The sequence below is a fragment of the Salvia splendens genome, chromosome 20 (genome assembly GCF_004379255.2).
Source record: "Salvia splendens isolate huo1 chromosome 20, SspV2, whole genome shotgun sequence".
Taxonomy (NCBI): domain Eukaryota; kingdom Viridiplantae; phylum Streptophyta; class Magnoliopsida; order Lamiales; family Lamiaceae; genus Salvia; species Salvia splendens.
Window position 1 is genome coordinate 24,036,676 of NC_056051.1, and position 22,045 is coordinate 24,058,720.

A 22,045-nucleotide genomic window follows, 5' to 3' on the forward strand; every position below is an offset into this window, starting at 1 on the left:
CCGAAAACCGGCGGTTTTGAATCGCCCCGTAACCCGCCGGTTTTTTGAACCGGAACCGGAACCGCCGGGAGCTAGGCGGGCCGGTTCAGGTTCATACATTCCCCGACCCTTAAACCGCCGGTTCATGACCCTGAACCGGCGGTTTTCGACCCTTGTGCATGCCTAGGTAGTATAGTTCCTTTGTATCCGTATATATTGATTTAACATGTGCTTTATTGTCAGGATATTTGTAATGTTATTGGGGAAGGTTATAATTATGTGTGCATCTTATTCTAAATAAATGTATGATATTTATGTTTTGTATGATAATTTGGATTTTGGATTGTAAAACATTATGCATGATATTTATGTTTTGGATTTTGTATGATATTTATATTTAATTCCCTAACTCTTAATTACGGGTGATTACTGAAGATCTTTTGTAACCTGCATGATGTGATGAAGCTCATGTGAGATCTTCTTAAATTTAAATTGAAAAGTGTAAATACAAATATGTAAAATCATAATAAATTATGTACAAATTAGGTGTATTTTAATGTAACTATAAATTGTCTGGCGATGACCAAATTTTTAGCTATTATAAGGAGAATCATGTAGTGATTTGGAAGTTAGGTACTTTCCCTAAGTAATTTCGTAGAGTTTATATACTTTATAGTACTCCATGATTTTATGATGGATGTACGTACATTGTAAATATTATCAAGTATTTAATTAAAGATCAATAACAAAACATTATACCGAGAAATCGAGAATATTTCATAAAATGGTTTTAAAGGTTGAATATGTAATTGGATTAACCAAAAAAAGATTTTAACCACATTAATAAAATACATTAATAATAACAATATTTTATACTACAAATTGAACATTTTATGTGGTGCGGACATGCTTAGATATTTTTCTCGCTATTTTTAGTTTAAATTTGTGGAAGATAAAATTTAAACTTTAGGATTTTAAATTATCAATACATTGAAATAATGAGAGGATATTTTGGTAAAAGTATCTATTAGCATTACATTGGTTAATTCATTTTTTGCCTCTTTAGATTATTTCAATTTGTTTGAGACTTTAGGACTTTTTAGGCGACATGATAAGATTTTGATTTTCTAAAGTTTCTTTTTAGAGTGGGATATGCGTTTCTACTTTAGATAATTATTATTGTGTTTTGTCTTTAATAAAGAAAGTTGTTTTAGTTTGTATACTTAGATCATCCACATCGGCGAGTAGGGACGCGTTCATCCGTCCGTGCCAGCAGTACGGAGATGCTGTCCGCCGTTGCGCTCGCGCCGCTGGCACGGCGCAGCTCGATGCATCGAGCACGTCCGTGCCAGCGAGCAGGCGACGTGGCGTGTTCTGATTGGCCAACGGCATATCCGTTGGAAAATTATTTTTTTATTTTTTTAAAAAAATCGAAAATAATACCAAAAAAAAATATTTTCACAATCCAAAAAAATGGCCGTTTTTTTGCCCATTTTTCTGTATTTTTTTCCCTAAAATCATCTATAAATACACACATTCATCATCCATTTTTCACATTAAATCATCTCACATTCATATTTTTCATACAACTTATCTACACATTCATCTCTCACGCAAAACCTCAAATGGATTTTATCCATCTCATTGCGGAAGCGGAGCGCGAAGAACAAGAATACTACAAACAACATTGTGTCGCTTATGAAGCATATGTCGCAGCGAATACCCCCGCCCCTCCTCCTCAACCAACTAGATCAACTTGCCGCTATATTCATCGTGACCGGGAGGGAGCACACGAAAGGCTCGTTGCCGACTATTTTCCGACCAGCCGCGGTTTCTGAAAGATAACTTTAGGCGCCGTTTTCGCATGTCAAAGCGCTTGTTTATGCGTATTGTCAACACATTGTCCGCTCGTGTTAAATACTTCCAAACAGGTCCAGATGCAGCCGGTCGGCAAAGTCTCTCGGCGTTGCAGAAGTGTACGTGTGCCATCCGACAACTTGCTACTGGGCAAACGGCCGACCTCTTCGACGAGTATTTGCATGTCGGTGAGTCCACTGGAATCCTTTGTCTTAAATTTTTTTTGCAAAGGCGTTCGTTCAGCTTTCGGTGATGAATTCCTTCAGGCACCCTCCACCGATGATTGCCAACGGTTGCTTCGTCTTCACGAAACAGTCCGTGGCTTTCCCGGTATGCTTGGCAACATTGACTGCATGCATTGGAGGTGGAAGAATTGCCCGGCTGCTTGGAGGGGGCAACACTTAAGAGGCCACAAAGGCGGTGGCCCAACACTTATCCTTGAAGCGGTCACCGACTACCGCCTATGGATTTGACATGCATATTTTGGTGTTGCCGGATCCAAAAACGGCTTGAACGTGCTCTATTCTTCACCCCTCTTCAATGATGTGTTGAATGGTGTAGCACCGGCGATCGACTTCACCGTCAACGGAAATGTATACAACATGGGTTACTATCTCGCCGATGGTATCTACCCAAGGTGGTCGACTTTCGTGAAGACGCTCAACAACCCGCAAGACCCGAGACGAGTTCTTTTTGCGCAGCGTCAAGAGTCCGCGTGGAAAGACGTCGAAAGAGCCTTTGGGGTCCTTCAAGCCCGATTCAACATTGTGAAGGCCCCGTCTCGGCTGTGGTACGTGAAAAATATCGCCGACATCATGTACATGTGTATTATCTTACACAACATGATTATAGCCGATGAAGGACCGAGGGCGGCTAGCTTTTACGACGAGGATAAAGCCGGAAGCTCAAGCGTGAGGTCCCCCCCACGCCGAGGTGTGCATACGACGGTGGGTGAGAGGATCGAAACAAGGCACACAATGCGCGATACCCAAACCCACGTTGAGCTACAAGAAGACCTAATCAAACACATTTGGGCGAAATTCGGCCACGAGTAGTGGTTTTTTTTATTTTAGGAGTTGAATTATGTATTTTTATTGATCAAGAGTTTAATTATGTAATTTTTATTTTTTATTATTTTAATTATGTAATTTTTAACTTTTAATGTATTTTGTAATATTATTCCGGATATTTTTAATGTATTTTAATTTTGTGGAAATGTTTTTATTTAAATTGAATAATGGAATGGTGGGACCCTTGTGCTCGTCCTTGCGGAAGAGCACAGATGTGGATGTTGTGCTCTTACCTAAGAGCAGACAGAAAAAGTGGGTCCGGATCCATATCCGTGCTCGTTGACAAGAGCACGGATGTGAATGCTCTTAATTTCCCAGAAATTAAGCCCACGTCTCTTGTGTTTGTGGTCACAAATTCAATTATGAGGTGTACTTGTTGATACTTATTTGACCATATCATCAATTTTCAACTTTTAAAATTACGTGAAAACTATATTTGAACTTTTCTGAACTAAAGTTTGGATCATTTTTCAACTTTTAAAATTATGTGAAAACTATATTTGAACCTTTTTTGAACTAGAGTTTGGATTTACATTGGAAATCGTGTAATTAAAGATTTGATGAGTTGTGATTGAATGTGACAAAAACATTTTCATATAAGTACTAGTATTATTAATAATATGTAACATAGTAGGGGTTTTTTTTTGTTTATGTTCAAGCATGTGTGTGATAAGAAATTTACAACTTTACTGAATGTATTCTTATGTTAAAATTGAATGTGGCTGAATACTGAATTTATAGACGTTTATTTGTTACTACCGTGTGAGTATCTAAGGCCACCCACAACGCGTTACGCGGGTGGCTCGAGTCCCGTCCCTCCGTGACGAGACGGGCGCGGGACGAGTTGCAGCGTCCCGTCCCGTCACCATCCCGCCGAGACTCCCGTCACACCGAGACAGTGCGCGAGCTGTCTCGCCACACGCTTGCGCGACGTGGCGCGCTCCGGGGCGATGCGTGACGCCCACTCGCCGGCCCGCGAGTGGGTTTCGTCACGCTGACGCAATAAATCATTTTTTTAAATTCGAATATAAAAAAAATATATTTAAAATTAAAAAACGGTAATATTACCATTTTCGACCGTTTTCCCTTTATTTTATTTTTTTATATTTTTTACTATGTAAATACTCCTATTTCATCCTCATTTCACACACAAACACACATCTAATCCTCTCAAATCATCTCTCTTTCCACTCCGTGGACTTCATCAAAATATATAGAGTTGAATGACCTGACGTGGACTTCATCAAACATCGATCGATGACGTTTGCTTTTTCTCATATGCATCTATTATAAATTTGGTTTGACTAAGATTTTCTTCCGTCCGTGGAATTTTTATGGTCAATAATTTGCATTTTAATTTCTAATATTTTAAATTATGTTTTTTATTTATTTATTTTGCCACGAATTTAATTATGTATTTTTTTAGGATTTTAAGTTGTATTTTTATTTTACTTAATAAAGTGTGTTTTTTATTAATTGAATTTGTTGGAAATAAAAATAAAAAATGAAATTGAATTAATTGTAATTTAAGAGACGGTTAAGAGACGGATAAGAGATGGAGGGTTGCAGATTCCGTCCCTTAGTTAAGAGATTGAGTAAAAAAGTACAGTGAGACCCATGAATAGTAATTTAAGAGACGGTTAAGGGACGAATAAGTGACAGCGGTGAAGATGGCCTAATTGTTATTTATGCGCTATTATTGTTTTGGATATGCTTTCTGAAATATGTTTTTTTTAAGATTTTAATCCTATATCACTCTAGACTCCAAACTACATAGTATATTGTTTCACCAAAATGCCTCGAATTATTTAATTAAAACTTGAATTATCGATTCTGTACATTATCACGCGTCTAATTTTTTGTCGTTGAAATCTTCTCATGGCTCACTAGAGGTCGTCGTCGTCATCATCACCATTATTATTATTATTATTATTATTATTATTATTATTATTATTATTATTATTATTATTATTATTATTATTATTATTGACGTACGTTTTGTGCCCATGAGAAAAATACACACACGGGCTCATTTTAAGTATTGGGGCGCTAAACTATATTGTGGCATATCATGTTATTTAAAAAAAAGGTTACATCAAGAGTTTGGAGGTCAAAAAAGGTTACATCAAGAGTTTGGAGGTCAAAATTGGGTTACAACGGTGATGGTTTGAGGTATCCAGAGCCATTGTCCTAGCGCCAAAGAGCTTAGACATTATTGCATGAGGTGCCGAGTTTGAGCCCTCTTGACATCAGTTGTAATTTCCTCTTATCTATAGTATAGGGGTAAAGGTGAGTATATATCTCTACATATATACGGTTTAGAGTTTAAATTGATATTTACATTTTCCTCCTATAGTTGTAATTTCCTCCTATGTATAGTATATGGGTAAAGGTGAGTATATATCTCTACATATATATACGGTTTAGAGTTTAAATTGATATTTACATTTTCTTTTAGTTAATTAATCTTGGTGCATTAAACTGTAGATTTTCAATAATATACAAATATAGGATGTATATAATGAATAATTAAAGTTTTTGTTGTTACTAGTGACTCGTGAGTTGGTTTGCCTTTTAAGAAATTATTTTCCAACTTTGGAATGTTGTAACAACTAACAGCCCACGTTAAAGAATCAAGACTTTGAATGCGTCAATTTCTTACTCTATTATATATTAGTAAGAGGGATTAATTAAAAAAATCTAAATTACTATTGTCACTATAAAGACCAAATGATATGCTATGAATTGGATTGAGCCTACATTAATTTTATTGCTAGCAACTTGATTATATTATTGGGCTAGTCCAAAATTCAAACACTTAGGATAAGAGTAGGTAATTTCTAAACCAATAAAATTATAGTCTGATTTATAACCCACACCTTATTAACTCATAAACTGAGTAAGATTGACGCAAATTCGCAGGACTGATCCGATTGATAATCCTAATAACATGTACGAGGGATTAATAAAAAAAATATAAACGTATAAATAAAAATAACATCAAGTTATACAAAGAAAAAAAAAATCAAACAACTAAAATTGAAGAATTGGCTGTTTTTACGCTACACATTTGTTTTTAATGTCCAATCCATTTTAGTAGTAGTAATTTTTTATTCAAAACGACTTTAATGAAAATTACTAAGAAATTGAATGATATACACATATTTTTCACATATATTTGCTTTATTATGAATAGTCGATAAAATTATAATCATGATGAGAAAATTACCAATTGTAATCCCAAAAAAAAGACTTCTCGCTCAAAACTTGCTTTGGAAAAAATTCATCTTGTGCAAGTATATACTACTACTAAGTATACTGTATCAACTTTGTACTACTACTAGTAATAGTATTCTCATCATCTCTACTTTTTCATCTCTCCTACTTTATTCTCTTTTCATTAACTCACAAAACAACACTACATAAAATATCATGCCGAAAAATAAATGTTTCATTTCTAATGGGACGGGGGTAGCCGGGTAGTATTTATTATGCTACCGGTTATGGTTCCAATAGTCCTTTCGAGCGCAGTCTATGACTCTATGTCATGTTTGTTGTCATATGCATGCTTTCATATGTTGTTCTCAGGGTGAGAGGAAGATTAGTTTATGGAATGATGTGTGATTTAATTAAGAATAGTCTCCTTCGCAACTTTCATTTTGGGAACATTCTTTTCTACGTTATAACTTGGACATCAATAATCATTTTCCAGTGTAATATTATGACATTCCAAGTATAAACAATCTATTTTGAAGTTGATTAAAAAAGCACATATACTTTTCAACTTAAAACTTTATGGTAAAATTAATTTTGCACATAAATTTTGAAATTTGAAATAAAATATCCTAAGTTATAATTTTTCTCCTGAGTTTATAGTATAAAATTCATGTAGTTAAACAAAAAGAGTGTTAAACTAGAAAACACCAAAAATAATTACTGTCGTAAGTGACTACTAGTATCTGCAATTTACACATGAGAATTTGACGACCCAATTGTAGTGATATGTTAATGTAACATAATGTTTGTGATAATTTATGCTTCGACTAATCATCACTACCTTTTCTTGAGAAAAAAGAAGAGTGTGGTAAAGAGCTTTGGAATAATGAAGCTAAACCGCTAATTTGATCGTATTGGCTTTAAAATGTGAACCATTCGAATCTAGCTAATGCACTGAATTTGATAAAATAAACGAGTTAGTACCGAATTTAGTGCTACAAAATAAAAAGTTTATTTAAGATATATTTTTAACACGAATGTTTATATTATAGTATATGTTATCATAGTCAATATTCACGTTACGAAAACATTTTTATTATTTAAACTTTTATACTTAATTAATAGAGTAAATAAGATCAAGTTTGGAGTTAATTTTTCCCGTTAAGAACTTTGATGTTATATTCTTTGTCTTTATGCTACATTAGTAAAAATATGTTCATTAAGATTGTGGTCATTTGATTAATTGAATGGTAACAGTATACTACCTGAATCGTATTAAAAAATTGTTGTAAAAGCAAATTGTAAAATAAAAAATTCAATATAAGAAATAATAAAAAAACAGAAGGGGGAATGAAAAGGCATATATAACAAAATACTCGACTAATTTAATTAACAGTTCAACTCTGATTTGACTCTCTCCCATTACAAAACATCTAGCTAACATTTATTAGAACTCATGTGAATAATTATGGAGCATTTAACGTTTTATTAAAACCCATTGAAATATATTTGACGTTTATTGAATTAAACATATCCTTTATTAAAAAAATAATTCCAAGCCTCATATTAATCATAATAATCCAAAGTTCATAGTATTGCAAATTCAAATAGATTGACAATCCAACTAAATTGTCAGCCAACCAATTCTCCAAATGCAAATATTCTGGATCTTGATTTTTTAGAGCAATGCAATCATTATTAATATATCACACAAAGACTTATTAAAAGAATGTGACTATTTCGCTTGAAGAACTTTCAGCGTACACTAACAATATCTTCTCATTCTATAAGACTGTCTCAAAAAGATCACGATAATAAGATTAAATATACAAACAAAGAAAACATATTAGAAATGAGACACTTCTAGAAAAGTATAAACATTGAAGAGGACTGCAACAAGATAATGATTCAAACAACAATATTGCCTCTCTAGTACATAAAGAGTGTGTTTACAATATAATCAACATGCTTTTGCTTTTGTACTTTTTAACATGTAAACACTTATGTATCACATTTATTTTATAAATAATAACGCTTACCATATAACAATATTTTTGCGACAATAATCCTAAAAATGCATCATAATTGAGCATTAACCAATCCAAAACCCACTTTAACATGAGCCCGGACTGAATCCGACATCACCTCGGCCGCCGACGGGCCTGGCCCCGGCGACGGTCACTCGGAAAGTATAGATCCACTTGATACTTGGCTTTTGCAAAGATATTTTCATCATGGGCCTAGACTTTCCTGCTGGGCTTTTGGCCCATTAAGGAAAATATGCTCCTGACCCGATCATATTATATTTATCCGATTAAAACAATATGATTATACATATATTTTAACTTTAAAATCACCATTATCTAAAATGAGATCAGTATAATCACGTAGCAGGTCAAAACTAGTCGTTTTAATTTTCTGTTGACTCCAGTAAATTCTGAAATTTCAACTAACTTTTGTATATAATTTATACATTTGAAAGATTCAATTTATGTAATTATTTAGCAATTAGTTAGTGCAGGAGAGAATTTTCCTGCCTGCCTAACCGTGGCATTTCTCTTTTGAAAAAGTTTTGATTTCTTTGTTTTTATAGTTGAGTAACACTTAGCTCTCTTCTCTCTCTTCTTCTCTCTCCACTATTGTAACGAACGCGGACTTGGCTTTTCTGGCATTGACTCATTTCGGAGCTGATCTCTCAGGTAAGGAATTGCTGCAGAGATCGATGGGTTTAATTATACCTGATTGAATTGTTGTCAATTGTTTCCAATTTAAGTGTGTTGGACTCTGCATTTATTCTCTCTTTCCATTAAACTTAATTGGCATGCTTTAATTTGAGTGTGAAGTATCTGTTGTTTGATTGCATTTCTTCCCACGCCAGCGCCTCCATTAAAGCCTTGTAGGTTTCGCCTTACATCTTTGGAATTAGAATCCTCTGATTCGGAATTTGCTGCTGTAATTTCTCAATTTTTCCGTGTTTCTGATTCATGTTTGGTGTTTTCTGTTTATTTCTAGCTTTTTTAGGAATGTGCATTTGTCAATTGGCTATTCCTTTTCCTGTTGTTTTTGTTTTGTTTTGTTTTTTTATATTTGCTAAATTTGGGGGACTTGGCATGCGGAGAGATGCAGATTGTTGAGGAATGGTTGTTTTTTAATTGAATTTTTATGAGCATTAATTGCGTTTTCTAGTCTTGGAGGATTTATTATGTTGAATTTTTTCCAGGAGTATTGAAATTCAGTTACAAGAGATTGATGGGGTGATTTTTCCCACAAAAAGGGGTAATTTGTTGGATGATGGAGCAGGGGAGGGGATTTTCGATGCCCTGGGAGAAGGGAGCTTCTCAGAATGGAAATGTATGGACTCCATCGACACCTGATAAGCCGGTTATGCAGAGTTCTATTAATGCCCGGTCTGATATACAGCTTGGGCAACAAAATTGGATCAATTTGATGGATATGTATGATCATTTTTGTCGGAATAAGCAACCTCGTGGTTTTGATCTAAACAGAAGTGAAGGTCCAAGCTACAAAGATCAGAACGATTGGATGATGGAGCAGGGGAGAGGATCTTCAGTGCCATGGGAGAAGGGAGTTACATTGAATGGAAGTATATGGATTCCATCGACACCGGACAAAATGGTTCTGCAGAGTTCTAATAATGCCCGGCCTGAAATGAAACAGAATCAGATTGGCCAACATACTTGGCACAACATGGTAGATGTGTACGAACATCTTTTGCGGGATCAGCAACCTCCTCGTTTCGATCTGAACAGGAGGGAAGGTCCAAGCTACACAGAGTATAATCACGAAGGTGTTCCTCCAGCTGGAAACTATAGCAGGCCGCACCAGAATATGCCTCCAACTATGGATTTGGGGATGAATGGCAAAGTGCAGATTAGTCAAGATGCTGCTCCTGTTGAAGCCTATAATTGGTTTCCACTGAACTCTGATCAAAATAACTGCATAGGGGTGAATCAAAATGCAGGAGAAAATGGCTCTAATCTGCAGAATATAGGTGAAGTTGTTACCCGTCAGGAGGTTAGTTCATTCGCAGACTTAATGTGCATCATGAATGCTAAGGATTCCCCTTCACCGAATGGATTGCCATACAGAAGCTCAGTTTTGGAGAGCAAGCCTGCCATCCCTTGTCCAGTTTCTCAAGTTGAAAGCAATCACCTTTACGCACCAATTGGTGCTGGAGCAGAGCAAAATCACATTTTTCTCGGGAACAATCATGTGGGTTGTGCTTCAGTTGGCGCGAGAGCCCAAAGGAATCACATTTTGCATGAAAGCAATCACGTGGCTTATGCAACGGTTGGTGCCGGATTCCCGCTGAATCACATTTATTATGGACGCCATGATGGTGGTGGTTACAACCAACCAGATATTCCAAGTGAGTGTACTGCATGGAAGACACGTATTTTCACTTTTGCTTTTTCATGTGACTTTCCCTTTAGATGATACATTATATACGTTTGCATAGCTCTCCGGTGATAATTTGATAAAACTTCAACTCTTGTTGCAAGGACTTCTAAGTTCTTGTTCCGATTTTATATTACCCCTTTTTAAAGTGGAGATGGTTTTCAAATGGATATTCTATTGATGAAGAACACTCATCGCGATGAATTGATGTGAACCACTTAGTCAAATAAATGGTATTTCTTTCTTTTATCCAATTTGGGATGAAATTATATTGTATTATAGCAAGTGTTTAGTAAGAAATGCATAGCTTAAACTTTCTTTTTAGTTAGTAATATGTATTTACTTTTGTTGGTAGACAAGCTACTCAGTAAGACTTGGTTTACTAAATTGGCTTGTCCCTAACTACGTTGATGGGATAATTTTGTTTCCTATTTACTAGTGAAATATGTATTAGGGAATTAATGTCAATTGTTAGGCATCTTTTAAAGAAGGATTATTAGAGTAAAGGTCAATTTTGGTCCTATGACCAAAATACGAATTTGGGGTCCAAAACATTCACTTTTTGAAAACAGATCCATAACAAATGAAATCCTTGTCGGAGTGGTCATTGGTCATGTCACCGTGCAATTAGCATTGACCGTTAGTTTTTTGACGGAACCGTCACAAAAAAAGACTACTTTGTTGAAATTTTCATTTTTTATGGACCCGTTTTTCAAAAAGTGAACGTTTTGGACCAAATTCGTATTTTGGTCATATGTTTAGGATCAAAATTGACCTTTACTCTTTTATATTTTTAGAATGTTGATCTCTTGCACATGTCTCTTGTATATCTGTTCAGCATGATTGACTGTGGCCCTTTTTCTTCCCAAGCTTTTTACCTGCCCTTCTTGTATTTGATGACTGAACTAGGTCAGTTTTCCATATGACATTATGGAGTGACTATGTCTATTAGTAGACCAAGTTTAGTTGTATCATGTATATGAAATTGACTATTAATGGGTAATGTAATGACTGATTTATGTTGTTGGAATTTCATTGACCATAACTCAAATGCTGTATTTTCGTAGGCAGACCTTCAGTAGCCAAATCAGCGCTCAATTTGACTCAACCCTCAAGCACCTTGGGGTCCTTGCCATTAGGGGTGGTAACACCTGACCAACAAAATCAGTTCAAGACTCACCAGATCGTTCAAGTGCCACATTTGTTGCAAGAAGACACATTAACTCCGGGAAAATATATCCCCGGAAGTGTAGTCTTGTCTTCACAGCCTGAAATTATTGAGGAAGAGTGTGGTCACATTATAGATAAATCTATGGGTAAATCAACTGAAGCAATTTCAACATCTCCCCAGGGGATGAAATGTTCTGATGGTGGAAATGGAGGAATTGATCTGAACAAGACACCACAGCAGAAAACACCAAAAAGAACGAAACACCGACCAAAGGTAGTGGTTGAAGGGAAACCCAAACGAACACCAAAGCCTGCTTCTACAAAAAGCAGTACTCCTAATGGTAAACTTTCAGCAAAAAGGAAGTACGGTTCAAACAATGGCACTAAAGACTTAACTCCTCCAATGGCTGATACAGTGAAAGTAGTTGAAGCATCTGGCATGGGGCCTGCGATGAAGTTGACCAAGAGAAAATTAAACTTCAACACGGAGATTGTTGGAGACAATAGAGCACAAGAGGAATACCAGGGTAGTCAACTTGGCCACCAGGAACAGAATAATGAGCAGCATAAGCTTCGCATGGATTCAAGTGGACCGTCAATTTCTGCAGCTAAGGCAGGTTGCAGCAACACACTTGAAAGAAAGGGACAACAGACACCGACTCCCTACAATTTTGTTCAGTCACTAAATAGAACACCTTCTCAAGAATTACCCATCCTGGAATCTGGAGCACCACCGCCTACATCTAGAGACCATAGCTTGAATGCTATAGCGAGAAGTTTCAGTATGCGAAATGCCAGCATATGCCAGTCGGACAGCGTTAGTAGGTACAATCAGTTGCATCATCACATCAGGGAAGGCCATGGCCATATTGCATTTCAAGCAAATCCTTCTGAGCAAATCTTGGGCTTTGGAGCACAATCATCTGTGCAGACTATGCCTCAAGTTGTGGAGGATTTGATAGATGTAACTGATAAACAAGGAACCAAGAGAGCATATAAACCTACTGTAATTGGAAGTCCACAAAATATGGTCTTCGTGGGTTCCCAACTCCAGTTTCAAGGTTTACATGAACGACAAACTTGTTCTAGAGCATGTGGTGAAAAAAATGCCGAGGATAATAATGGTAGGTCACTCAGTAGGCATTCTGGCTTTACAACTGCTGAAAGAATTGTTCAAGAAATTGTAAGCAGAAGGAATAAGAGTTTCCTGGCACAAATATCAACAGAGCCTCAGAATGGTGAATCAAGAAATTCTGATTGTAGAAGGCAGATCATTAATCCAAATGATAATCCCACCAATGTCATTTGTGATCGGTACATGAACTACTCCGATATCAGGAATAACATTCACCAACACCATGCTTTATCTCAAGTGCATATACATTCAGAAATATTGCTACCAAAGACAACAGACAATATTGCTGATACGCAAATCACCAAATCCATCACTGAAGGGATAAACAGGAAGGAGCCCTTGGTGGGCAAAGTTCGCCAGCAAGAGCCTCAAAAAAGGAGAAGTTATGGGAAATCCCCCAAGAAGGTTGCAGGTAAACATCTTTCTGCAAGTTATTGGGTTATAATAAAGGTTTAAGATTGATAAAACAAGATTATTCCTCTCTTTCATTCACCATCTTTCTCTATCTCTCCAGGGAACACAGTAGAAGTGTATTCCACTGTGGATGATATAACCAATGGCATGAGGCATCTTCACCTCACTAACAGTGGCAAAGAATCGGTTTGGAAAGAGCAAAGTGCACTTGTTCCATACAAAGGAGATGGTGCTGTTGTTCCATATGATTTTGTCAAAAAGAAGAAACCAAGGCCTAGAGTAGACCTTGATTTAGAGACAAATAGGCTGTGGAACCTTTTAATGGGTAAGGAGGGAGGCGAAGTTCCAGAAACAATGGACACCAATAGAGAAAAATGGTGGGAAGAAGAAAGGAAAGTATTCCGGGGTCGAGTGGACTCATTTATTGCACGAATGCATCTAGTCCAAGGTATTTTCTCTCCTAATACTTATATCCGTAAATTAGTAGATATATAAATTACATATCACATAGTTTTCAATTATCAACACTTGATCGAATTATATAAGACAAAAATTACACAAAAGAGAAGCTAGCTTGAATTTATGCTTTTTTTAAAGGAAATTAATGCAATTTATAAAAGCTAATGTTAGAGATAACCAAAAGATTTTATAAATACCAAATTAGTATAGTTAAACTAGGTGTCATTTATTTTCATCAAGATCATCTCTGTTGGAAAACATAATTCAATAGACTTTAGTTGGATATTGGGAGGAAAATGGACCTTAAGTAAGTTCAAAGGCCCCTACAGTATTATGATAACAGTAAGATGAAAGATAAGAACTTACTTATTAGAAACACAAAAAAAAGCCTTAGATGTTGAGACAGCCACACCTTACTGCATGGAGGCACAATCATCAACCCCTCCAAAAGTTATTGCAGTTTACTATCTAATTTTGTGTGGTTTTTCAGTTTACCACTGTAATATAAAGAAAATACTAATATTTTGAATACGATTACATCTTTCTACATTATTCGTTTATGAAGACAAGTTACTAGTGTAAAACTTATGGGCAACAATCTAACTCTTAGCACGATTAGAATTGATATTACTATGAAGTACTCCCTCTGATCCATTAATTAAGACTCTTCTCTACATTATCTCTCTCTTACTTTACTTTCTCTCCACTTTAACTATTTATTATATTTTTTTCAAAACGAGTGCGAAAAAGAAATGTGCCAACAATAATGGAACGGAGGGAGTAGTAAGTTCGAATATGGATGGCACGAGGTTTAATAAAATATTGGTAAATTAAGAGGGAGAAGGAGAAAAAGTGGGTACAATAGGGGGGGGGGAGAGAGAGAGAGAGAGGGTAAAGTATGTGAGAAAAACTTTCCATTTTTGGATGGGACTATTTTTTGTGGACAACCCAAAAAGGAATGATGGGGCTGTTTTTCGTGGACGGAGGGAGTAATAACGTAAAATCTATAGATGATAAAATGAAACAACTTTATCATGTGTAATGCACACGAATAATTTTGAGCTTCCCTCAAAGTTCAAGCCGCAACTAACAAGAAAAAGAGTTTTACATTGTAATGTCAAAAAAACTGAAAGTATGGGTGGAAATGTAATTAACTTAAACATAAAATGTTGGGTTAAGGTCTGGTTTACTTTAATTTGGAATTATAAGGAAAAGGAGAAAGAAGAAGAGTTTTGGACTCTACGAATGATTCTTGTCTGTGGAAACTTCTTTGGATTCTTTCTGTGATTCTCTTGCAGAAAGCTACCATTAATCTGCATTGAGTACTTCTATGTTAAGTTTCATGACGTGGATTCAAATTGGATCTTTTGTTGAATGCTATCTGTGATATCACATTTTAGCATTTTGGGTCAGTCTGTTAGTGCGTGTTCGCCATTATATGGGAATAAATCTCTGTGCCAACCTTTTTATGTTGGTATCGCAAAGAACATTTCGTAGAGCTTTAAATCTCTGGTGATGAACTTTCTCATCATATGATTATTACAGCAGAAATGTGTCCATCCAACTCCAAGTTACTCATCATAAGGTAACTTTCTGTTTAGGGAAATTTGACCATCTTTCTGAAGCACAATATTCCTACTATATTGAGCTCTAACATTATGTACTACTATAATTTAGTAGTTAGCGTACTAATTTCATTGTATCGATATCCCTGAGACCAAGCTAGATACAAACTTCAGTAAGGGTCAAATTTATAAAGACATCCTGCTACTAAAACCTGAGATCAAATTGTATCTTTGCAGGGGACAGACGATTCTCCAAGTGGAAAGGGTCAGTGGTTGATTCGGTGATAGGAGTATTTCTCACACAAAATGTTTCAGATCATCTTTCAAGGTAAAATTAATGACCTTGATGCAACATAAAAAGCATATAATTACTTGGTAGAAACTAATCAAACTTTTATAACTTCTTTCCTTGCTCGCAGCTCTGCTTTTATGAATCTTGCAGCCAAATTCCCTCTAAAATCAAAAACTGCTAGAGAACCATATTGTGAAAATAGTGGAAGTCCAGCAGTTGGAAAGCATGAGGTTCGCATAACATATCCAGATGGAACAACTTATCATCAAAAAATGGCAATGGAACCAGTGTCTGACTATAGTCAAGTAACATCAACCGAAACATCCACACATAGATCAGACAACCCAGAAAAAAAGACTTCTCTGGTTAGCAATCATTATACCAGGAGAGCCGAGGAAGATATCATTTCATCACAAAGTTCCTCTGAATCCATTGTTTTTCAAACTACTGAAGATGTTAGATCCAGCTATGCCTCAAATTCAGATGCCGAATGTGGGTGGAATACTAGCAAAAATGTTGGCCATCAAAGTGTTTCCCAACAAGATGAAAGAATTACTGCGTTGCAGCAAAGTAAGTCCTACCTACGAGATGGTTTATATATAAGTAAGACAAATGTGATTGATCATCAGGAATTTGAAAAACCAGCACACACGCAAATCCCAGGGTGGGTTGACATCTCTAAATCCCAACACCATCAGAGCTCTCGTAACCCATTGCCCAATTCCTGGACAAACATGTTGACGGGGATAGGAAACTGGGAAGCAGAAGATCTTGCATTCTTGGGAAGTGAAAGCGTATCTAATTTGACTTCAAAAGATTCGAAAGGAACTGATGCACGATGCGTGGATGATTACATAGGTCAGAGTGCAGAAAGTCCGTATATCGTCTCAGAAGATGGAAGATCCAAATATCAAACATCATCTGTTAATCATGCAGATCTAAGAAAGGGCCTTGAGTTGCGAAATGATTCTCCAGATGAGTCTTGTAACAGGAATTCTCAACATTCCGTCAAGCAGAGTAGCGAAGAGCAAGGTGCTTTTCATTCGAAAGGCACACTTCTGACGGACTCCGCGAGACCTGTGGAAGCACCGAGCAAACAGCCAAGTGGTACTGTATTAAAACTTTGACGTAAATTCATTTATAGGACAAATACTGATTTAGAGATGAATTTTTATGTTGCAGATGATAGGAAACGCGTGGAAGTTGAACCTAGTATGGGGCAAGGACAATCTTCTGACAAACAATCCAGTAATATCGGTGTCGCTACTCCAAATGCAAGAAAGCGGAAGGCTGAGAAGGAAAAGGCTGAACCATTTAACTGGGATATGTTGAGGAAACAAGTGCAATCCAAGGATGGGACAGCAGGAAGCAGCAGAGAGGCTATGGACTCTCTGGATTATGAAGCAATGCGAAATGCAGATATTCATGAGATCTCCGAGGCAATCAAGGAAAGGGGTATGAGCAACATTCTAGCAGAGAGAATGAAGGTAGGTTTAATGGTTATAAATGATAATCAGTGATTCCTATTATTGCAATGACTCAGAAAAACCCACATATGTTCGTCAATTATGTGCAGAGCTTTCTTAACCGCTTGGTTGAAGATCATGAAAGAATTGATCTTGAATGGTTAAGAGATGTCGACCCAGACAGAGCCAAGTAAGTTTCCTCGTTATAGTAATAGTTTCATTTATATCTGTAATGCATATTAAGAAAGGCTCAAGTATATTGGAAAGACAGACAAAGATATCTAGTAATATCTACCTTATATTTTTAAGTTAATGTTGAATCAACTCTTCATTTTAGAAATAATATCTCTTGCAGGGATTATTTATTAAGTATACGAGGACTAGGACTAAAAAGTGTGGAGTGCATACGGCTTTTAACTCTTCACCATCTTGCTTTCCCTGTAAGCACACATCTCAGAAAAAACATTAAGTATATGTATTATGTATGTGAAAGAAAGAAATCTTCACTGACTGTCAGCTGTTAGGTTGACACAAATGTTGGGCGTATTGCTGTTCGACTTGGGTGGGTTCCTCTACAACCCCTTCCCGAGCAACTCCAGTTGCATCTCCTTGAACTGTAAGTGTATACTAACTCATTGTAATATACAATTTTTGAATTGTTGCAGATACTAATATCATTCCCATGCAGTTATCCTATTCTGGAAACAGTTCAGAAATATATTTGGCCAAGACTCTGCAAGCTGGATCAGGAAACACTGTAGGTGTACTAATTAGTATAGTAGTATATATTAACTAGTTACCTACCTTTCTAAATTACATAAACTCTGTGCTAGTCCAAGATGTGAACTAATTATTTTCCCATGGTACTGCAGGTATGAGCTACACTATCAAATGATTACATTTGGAAAGGTAGCAGTTCATCTTTAAATCAGCTTATGTAGCAACTATAGTTAACAAACAAAAGAGTTTTCTCATTGATTTCTGTATATTGGGTACAGGTTTTCTGCACAAAGAAGGATCCGAACTGTAATGCCTGTCCACTGAGAGGAGAATGTCGACATTTTGCCAGTGCTTTTGCAAGGTTAGCTTGCAATCTATCAAGGAAAAAAACAACTTGTCTAGATTAAAAGCAGGAATCTCGGAAGTCAAAGGATATATATATATATATATATATATATATATATATATCTCTTTACGCATGTTAATTTGCTAAAATATTATGAAAATTTATTTGCATATGGTGCAGTGCAAGGCTTGCTCTTCCAGGGCCGGAAGAGAGACATATAGTACGTTCAGCTGCTCCCATAAGTGATACTAATAATAGCGGTAACGTTATAATAAAGCATATGGCACTGCCACCATCTGAGGATACCATAGATCAAGGAGTGAGGTTGTCAAGGGATTGCGAACCGTTAATCGAAGAACCAGCAACCCCAGAGCCAGAGCCACCTGCCGAAGTTGAAGAAAGAGATATTGAGGATACATTTTATGACAATTCGGATTCAGAAGAAATCCCAGTCATAAAGCTCAATATTGAAGAATTCACTACAAATCTACAGAGCTTTTTACAAGGGAAGATTGAAATTGGAGAAGGTGATATGTCCAAAGCTCTAGTTGCCTTAAATCCACAATTTGCTTCCATACCAACACCGAAACTAAAGAAGGTCAGTCGACTGCGGACAGAGCACCAAGTGTAAGTTTATAACTTCGTCTAAAACTTAAAATTTTGAAGAAATCCTACCAGGAAAATGAGTAGAAAACGTCAGTAGCTTATGACTTTATTTTTCTGCAGCTACGAACTTCCGGATTCACATCCTCTACTCAAAGAGGTTAGTTATGTCTCATACTCTCATTTTAACCTTTTATAGTTCTATTTTATAGACAACTGGATTTTCACTGACCTATATTTTACATGTTTAGATGGACAGACGAGAGCCTGATGATCCAAGTCCATATCTACTAGCAATATGGACCCCGGGTAGGTTATATTATCTAAAAGCACTTGATATGATCCAAACACTCGTGGATAGGCAATTATTTCCATGATAGTAACAAGATTTTGCCAAGTTTAGATGCTCTAATTAAAAGAAAACCAATAGTGACTCCATTGACTAAACCATGAAGTGCATCTGTACGACATGCATACAAAATAAATTGAAGCCTCCAGTAGTAAAAGCATAGAGTAATATTGAAGAGACGACCAAATAGTTTGACGATGCAGCTGACTATGCTCAAACAACATCTTAAACAGGTGAGACACCAGATTCTGTTCAACCCCCAGAAGCTAAATGTAGTTCTGCGGCAGCAGGTGGTCTGTGCACCATCAAGACGTGCTTTTCATGCAATAGCACAAGAGAAGCACAGTCTCAGACCGTAAGAGGCACAATTCTGGTAAGAATCGAAGTGATATCAGACAGTACCAATATAGCTTTCCACTTTATTTTACTTGTGTTTGCTGAATTAGAATTCTCCCGCAGATACCTTGCAGAACAGCAATGAGAGGGAGTTTCCCGCTCAATGGCACATATTTCCAAGTCAATGAGGTAGTAAGATTTTTATAAATTCAACAACTCTGTTGTATGTTTCTGCAAAGTTAAGGAGAAGGGCGTGTTACTTTACTTGATAAACCAGCATAAGAACTGCTATTTCTATGTTTGATGATATTTCATTTATTCAACTAACGGAAGAGGGATGTGTGACATTACTCTAATGCAGGTATTTGCCGACCATGAATCTAGTTTGAATCCTATAGATGTGCCAAGAAGTCTGATATGGAACCTTCCAAAAAGGACCGTATTCTTCGGGACATCTGTCTCATCAATTTTCAAAGGTAAACAAAAATTTCATCAGTTTATGTATACATAGCAAATGCATCTAACTGACTGAGATACGACTAATTCTTCTTAGGCCTGTCAACCGAAGATATCCAGTTCTGCTTTTGGAAAGGTATCAACTCTCATAGTACTATAGCTGGACTTTTTTCTGTGATTATCCGAACCGAAATTTCACACAATATCATAAATTATAATTGCAATGCAGGATTAGTGTGTGTCAGAGGTTTCGACCAAAAATCTCGAGCACCACGGCCTCTGAAGGCCAGATTGCATTTCCCAGCAAGTAAGACTGTCAACTGAAATGAGGAAACATAAAAGAGTACATGCTCTCACCGAGAAGTAGGATAACAGTAGACTGTGCTAACAATTCATTCACATTCATCTCTCCTCTCCTCTCCTCTTCTTTCATTGGTTTCATGGATCTTGCTGTGTAACAAGTAAGCCTCTCTGCTGCTCAATGTGATAGGCCATTCGTCGATACAAGTGGCATGTACTCTCTATAAAGCTGTAATTCTTTCATAGGTCAGTTCTGTTCATAATTTATGCTCACCTCCTGTCAATGATAGAGAGGAAGAACAGTGAAATAATTGTAGTTTACTGGTATATCAGATGTGTTTGTGCATCTGTCACAAACTTGTGTCTTGTTGTAGTGTCAAAGACATACTATTGATGTGTACTTTCTCACATATGTTGTAAACATTCTTTTAATGCATAATAAACTACAGATTTAAGATTATTTATATAATTCGTGCATAGGGTTAAGTGCAATTTACATAACCTTTTTAGTTAAATTTGCAAACTTTACACTCAATATTTTCATACAAAAAGATAAAATGCTTCTGGAAATCTGTTTCATGTAGCTTAGCGAGGAAATTTTGAATAATAGGTACAAGATTGACCTATTGCTCATGCAAATTGGGATAGGAGATATCTTATTCATTCGCAACCAAATATTTTCTTTGTGCATCGGTAAAAAAAGACATGCTTTTGAGGGGAAAGATACTATTTCACCAATCGAGTCACATGTATCTAACAGATTCATACCTAATAATTTTCCAAGGAGCGTTGCCATGCTTCACAAAATTGATAGGATTAGATAGATATCATCGAAAGGATTTCAGAGACTCTATGATTGCTTGAATACCTAATTTGAGTTTGTTTCTTTTTCTATTAGAAACCGATTTGTGATTTTCGAATAGTTTTCAAAACATTATGTTTTTTAATTTCATTACCCGCGTTTCAAATTCGGCTTCTTTTTAAATCTTTTAAATAACTGAAAATATGTTGAATTAATATATTAGAATTCTGGATCGTATTTAATAATTAATCGGTTATTGCATTTTCTATAAGTACTTTGCTGTAGTGGTATGTTGCGAAAAATAATTTGAGTTGTAGGAGTATTAAATACTACCACCAATTATTACCATGAAAGAGAATTCTAGCAAATTTAAAGCCCAAGGAAACCTAGGGCCCAATAAGCCCATCGCCCGAAGATGTCCCGACAAATTAAATGCTGTTGAATAGAAGTTCAATTATTTTTCTTTTACATTGTTAAGAGCAAAATCTACTTAGAGCATCCACAACCGTGCTCTTGCCAGCGGCACGGTTGTGGGCCCGGGCGGTACTATTCATGCCTGCTCTCTGGCAAGAGCACAACACCCACAGTTGTGCTCTTCCGCAAGGACGAGCACAATTAATTTAAAATTCAATTAAACAATAACATTTCCATAATACTAAAATTCATTAAAAAACCACAATAAATATTACAAATTACAAATAAAATAAAAAAGACATAATTAAAATCCCAAAAATTAAAAATTACATAATTAAAATACTAAAAATTAAAAATTACATAATTAAACTCCTAAAAATTAAAAATTACATAATTAAAATCCTAAAAATTGAGATTGAGAGAGTTGTTTAGTATAGTGTCATTTTTTGTGTTTGAAATGAGAGTATTTATAGATGAAAGTATGAATTTTGGGGTAAAAATAATGAAAAAAATAAATTAAAAGTGTGGAAAAAATTGATATATTTTATTAGGAAGTGAGACAATATTTTTTTTATTAATTTTGAATTTTTCAGATTTTTTCGATTTTTTTAAAAAAATAAATAAATAAATGATAAATCAACGGGCCAATCGGAAGCTGCCACGTCGACGCGCTGTGC

The 22,045-nt window shown here is 36.0% G+C and overlaps 1 protein-coding gene across 3 annotated transcripts; it reads left to right on the top strand.

The window, feature by feature from the left end:
- The first annotated feature begins 8,665 nt into the window (after positions 1-8,665).
- LOC121780766 (protein ROS1A-like) lies at positions 8,666-20,616 on the top strand. Of its 3 annotated transcripts, XM_042178391.1 has the most exons (22): positions 8,666-8,821; positions 9,343-10,512; positions 11,609-13,258; positions 13,361-13,708; positions 15,522-15,612; positions 15,704-16,146; positions 16,222-16,683; positions 16,759-17,063; positions 17,153-17,232; positions 17,398-17,482; positions 17,567-17,658; positions 17,731-17,799; positions 17,915-17,951; positions 18,041-18,123; positions 18,289-18,735; positions 18,835-18,871; positions 18,963-19,020; positions 19,294-19,433; positions 19,520-19,585; positions 19,758-19,872; positions 19,950-19,988; positions 20,082-20,616. In XM_042178391.1, the coding sequence occupies exons 2-22, from the start codon at positions 9,411-9,413 to the stop codon at positions 20,174-20,176; spliced, it is 5,844 nt and encodes a 1,947-aa protein (XP_042034325.1). In that variant the 5' UTR covers positions 8,666-8,821; positions 9,343-9,410; the 3' UTR covers positions 20,177-20,616. The 3 variants fall into 3 exon arrangements, with proteins under 3 accessions (XP_042034325.1, XP_042034324.1, XP_042034326.1); XM_042178390.1 differs by having other exon boundaries at positions 15,704-16,683; XM_042178392.1 differs by lacking the exon at positions 8,666-8,821 and having other exon boundaries at positions 10,383-10,512; positions 11,613-13,258; positions 15,704-16,683.
- Positions 20,617-22,045: the final 1,429 nt, after the last annotated feature.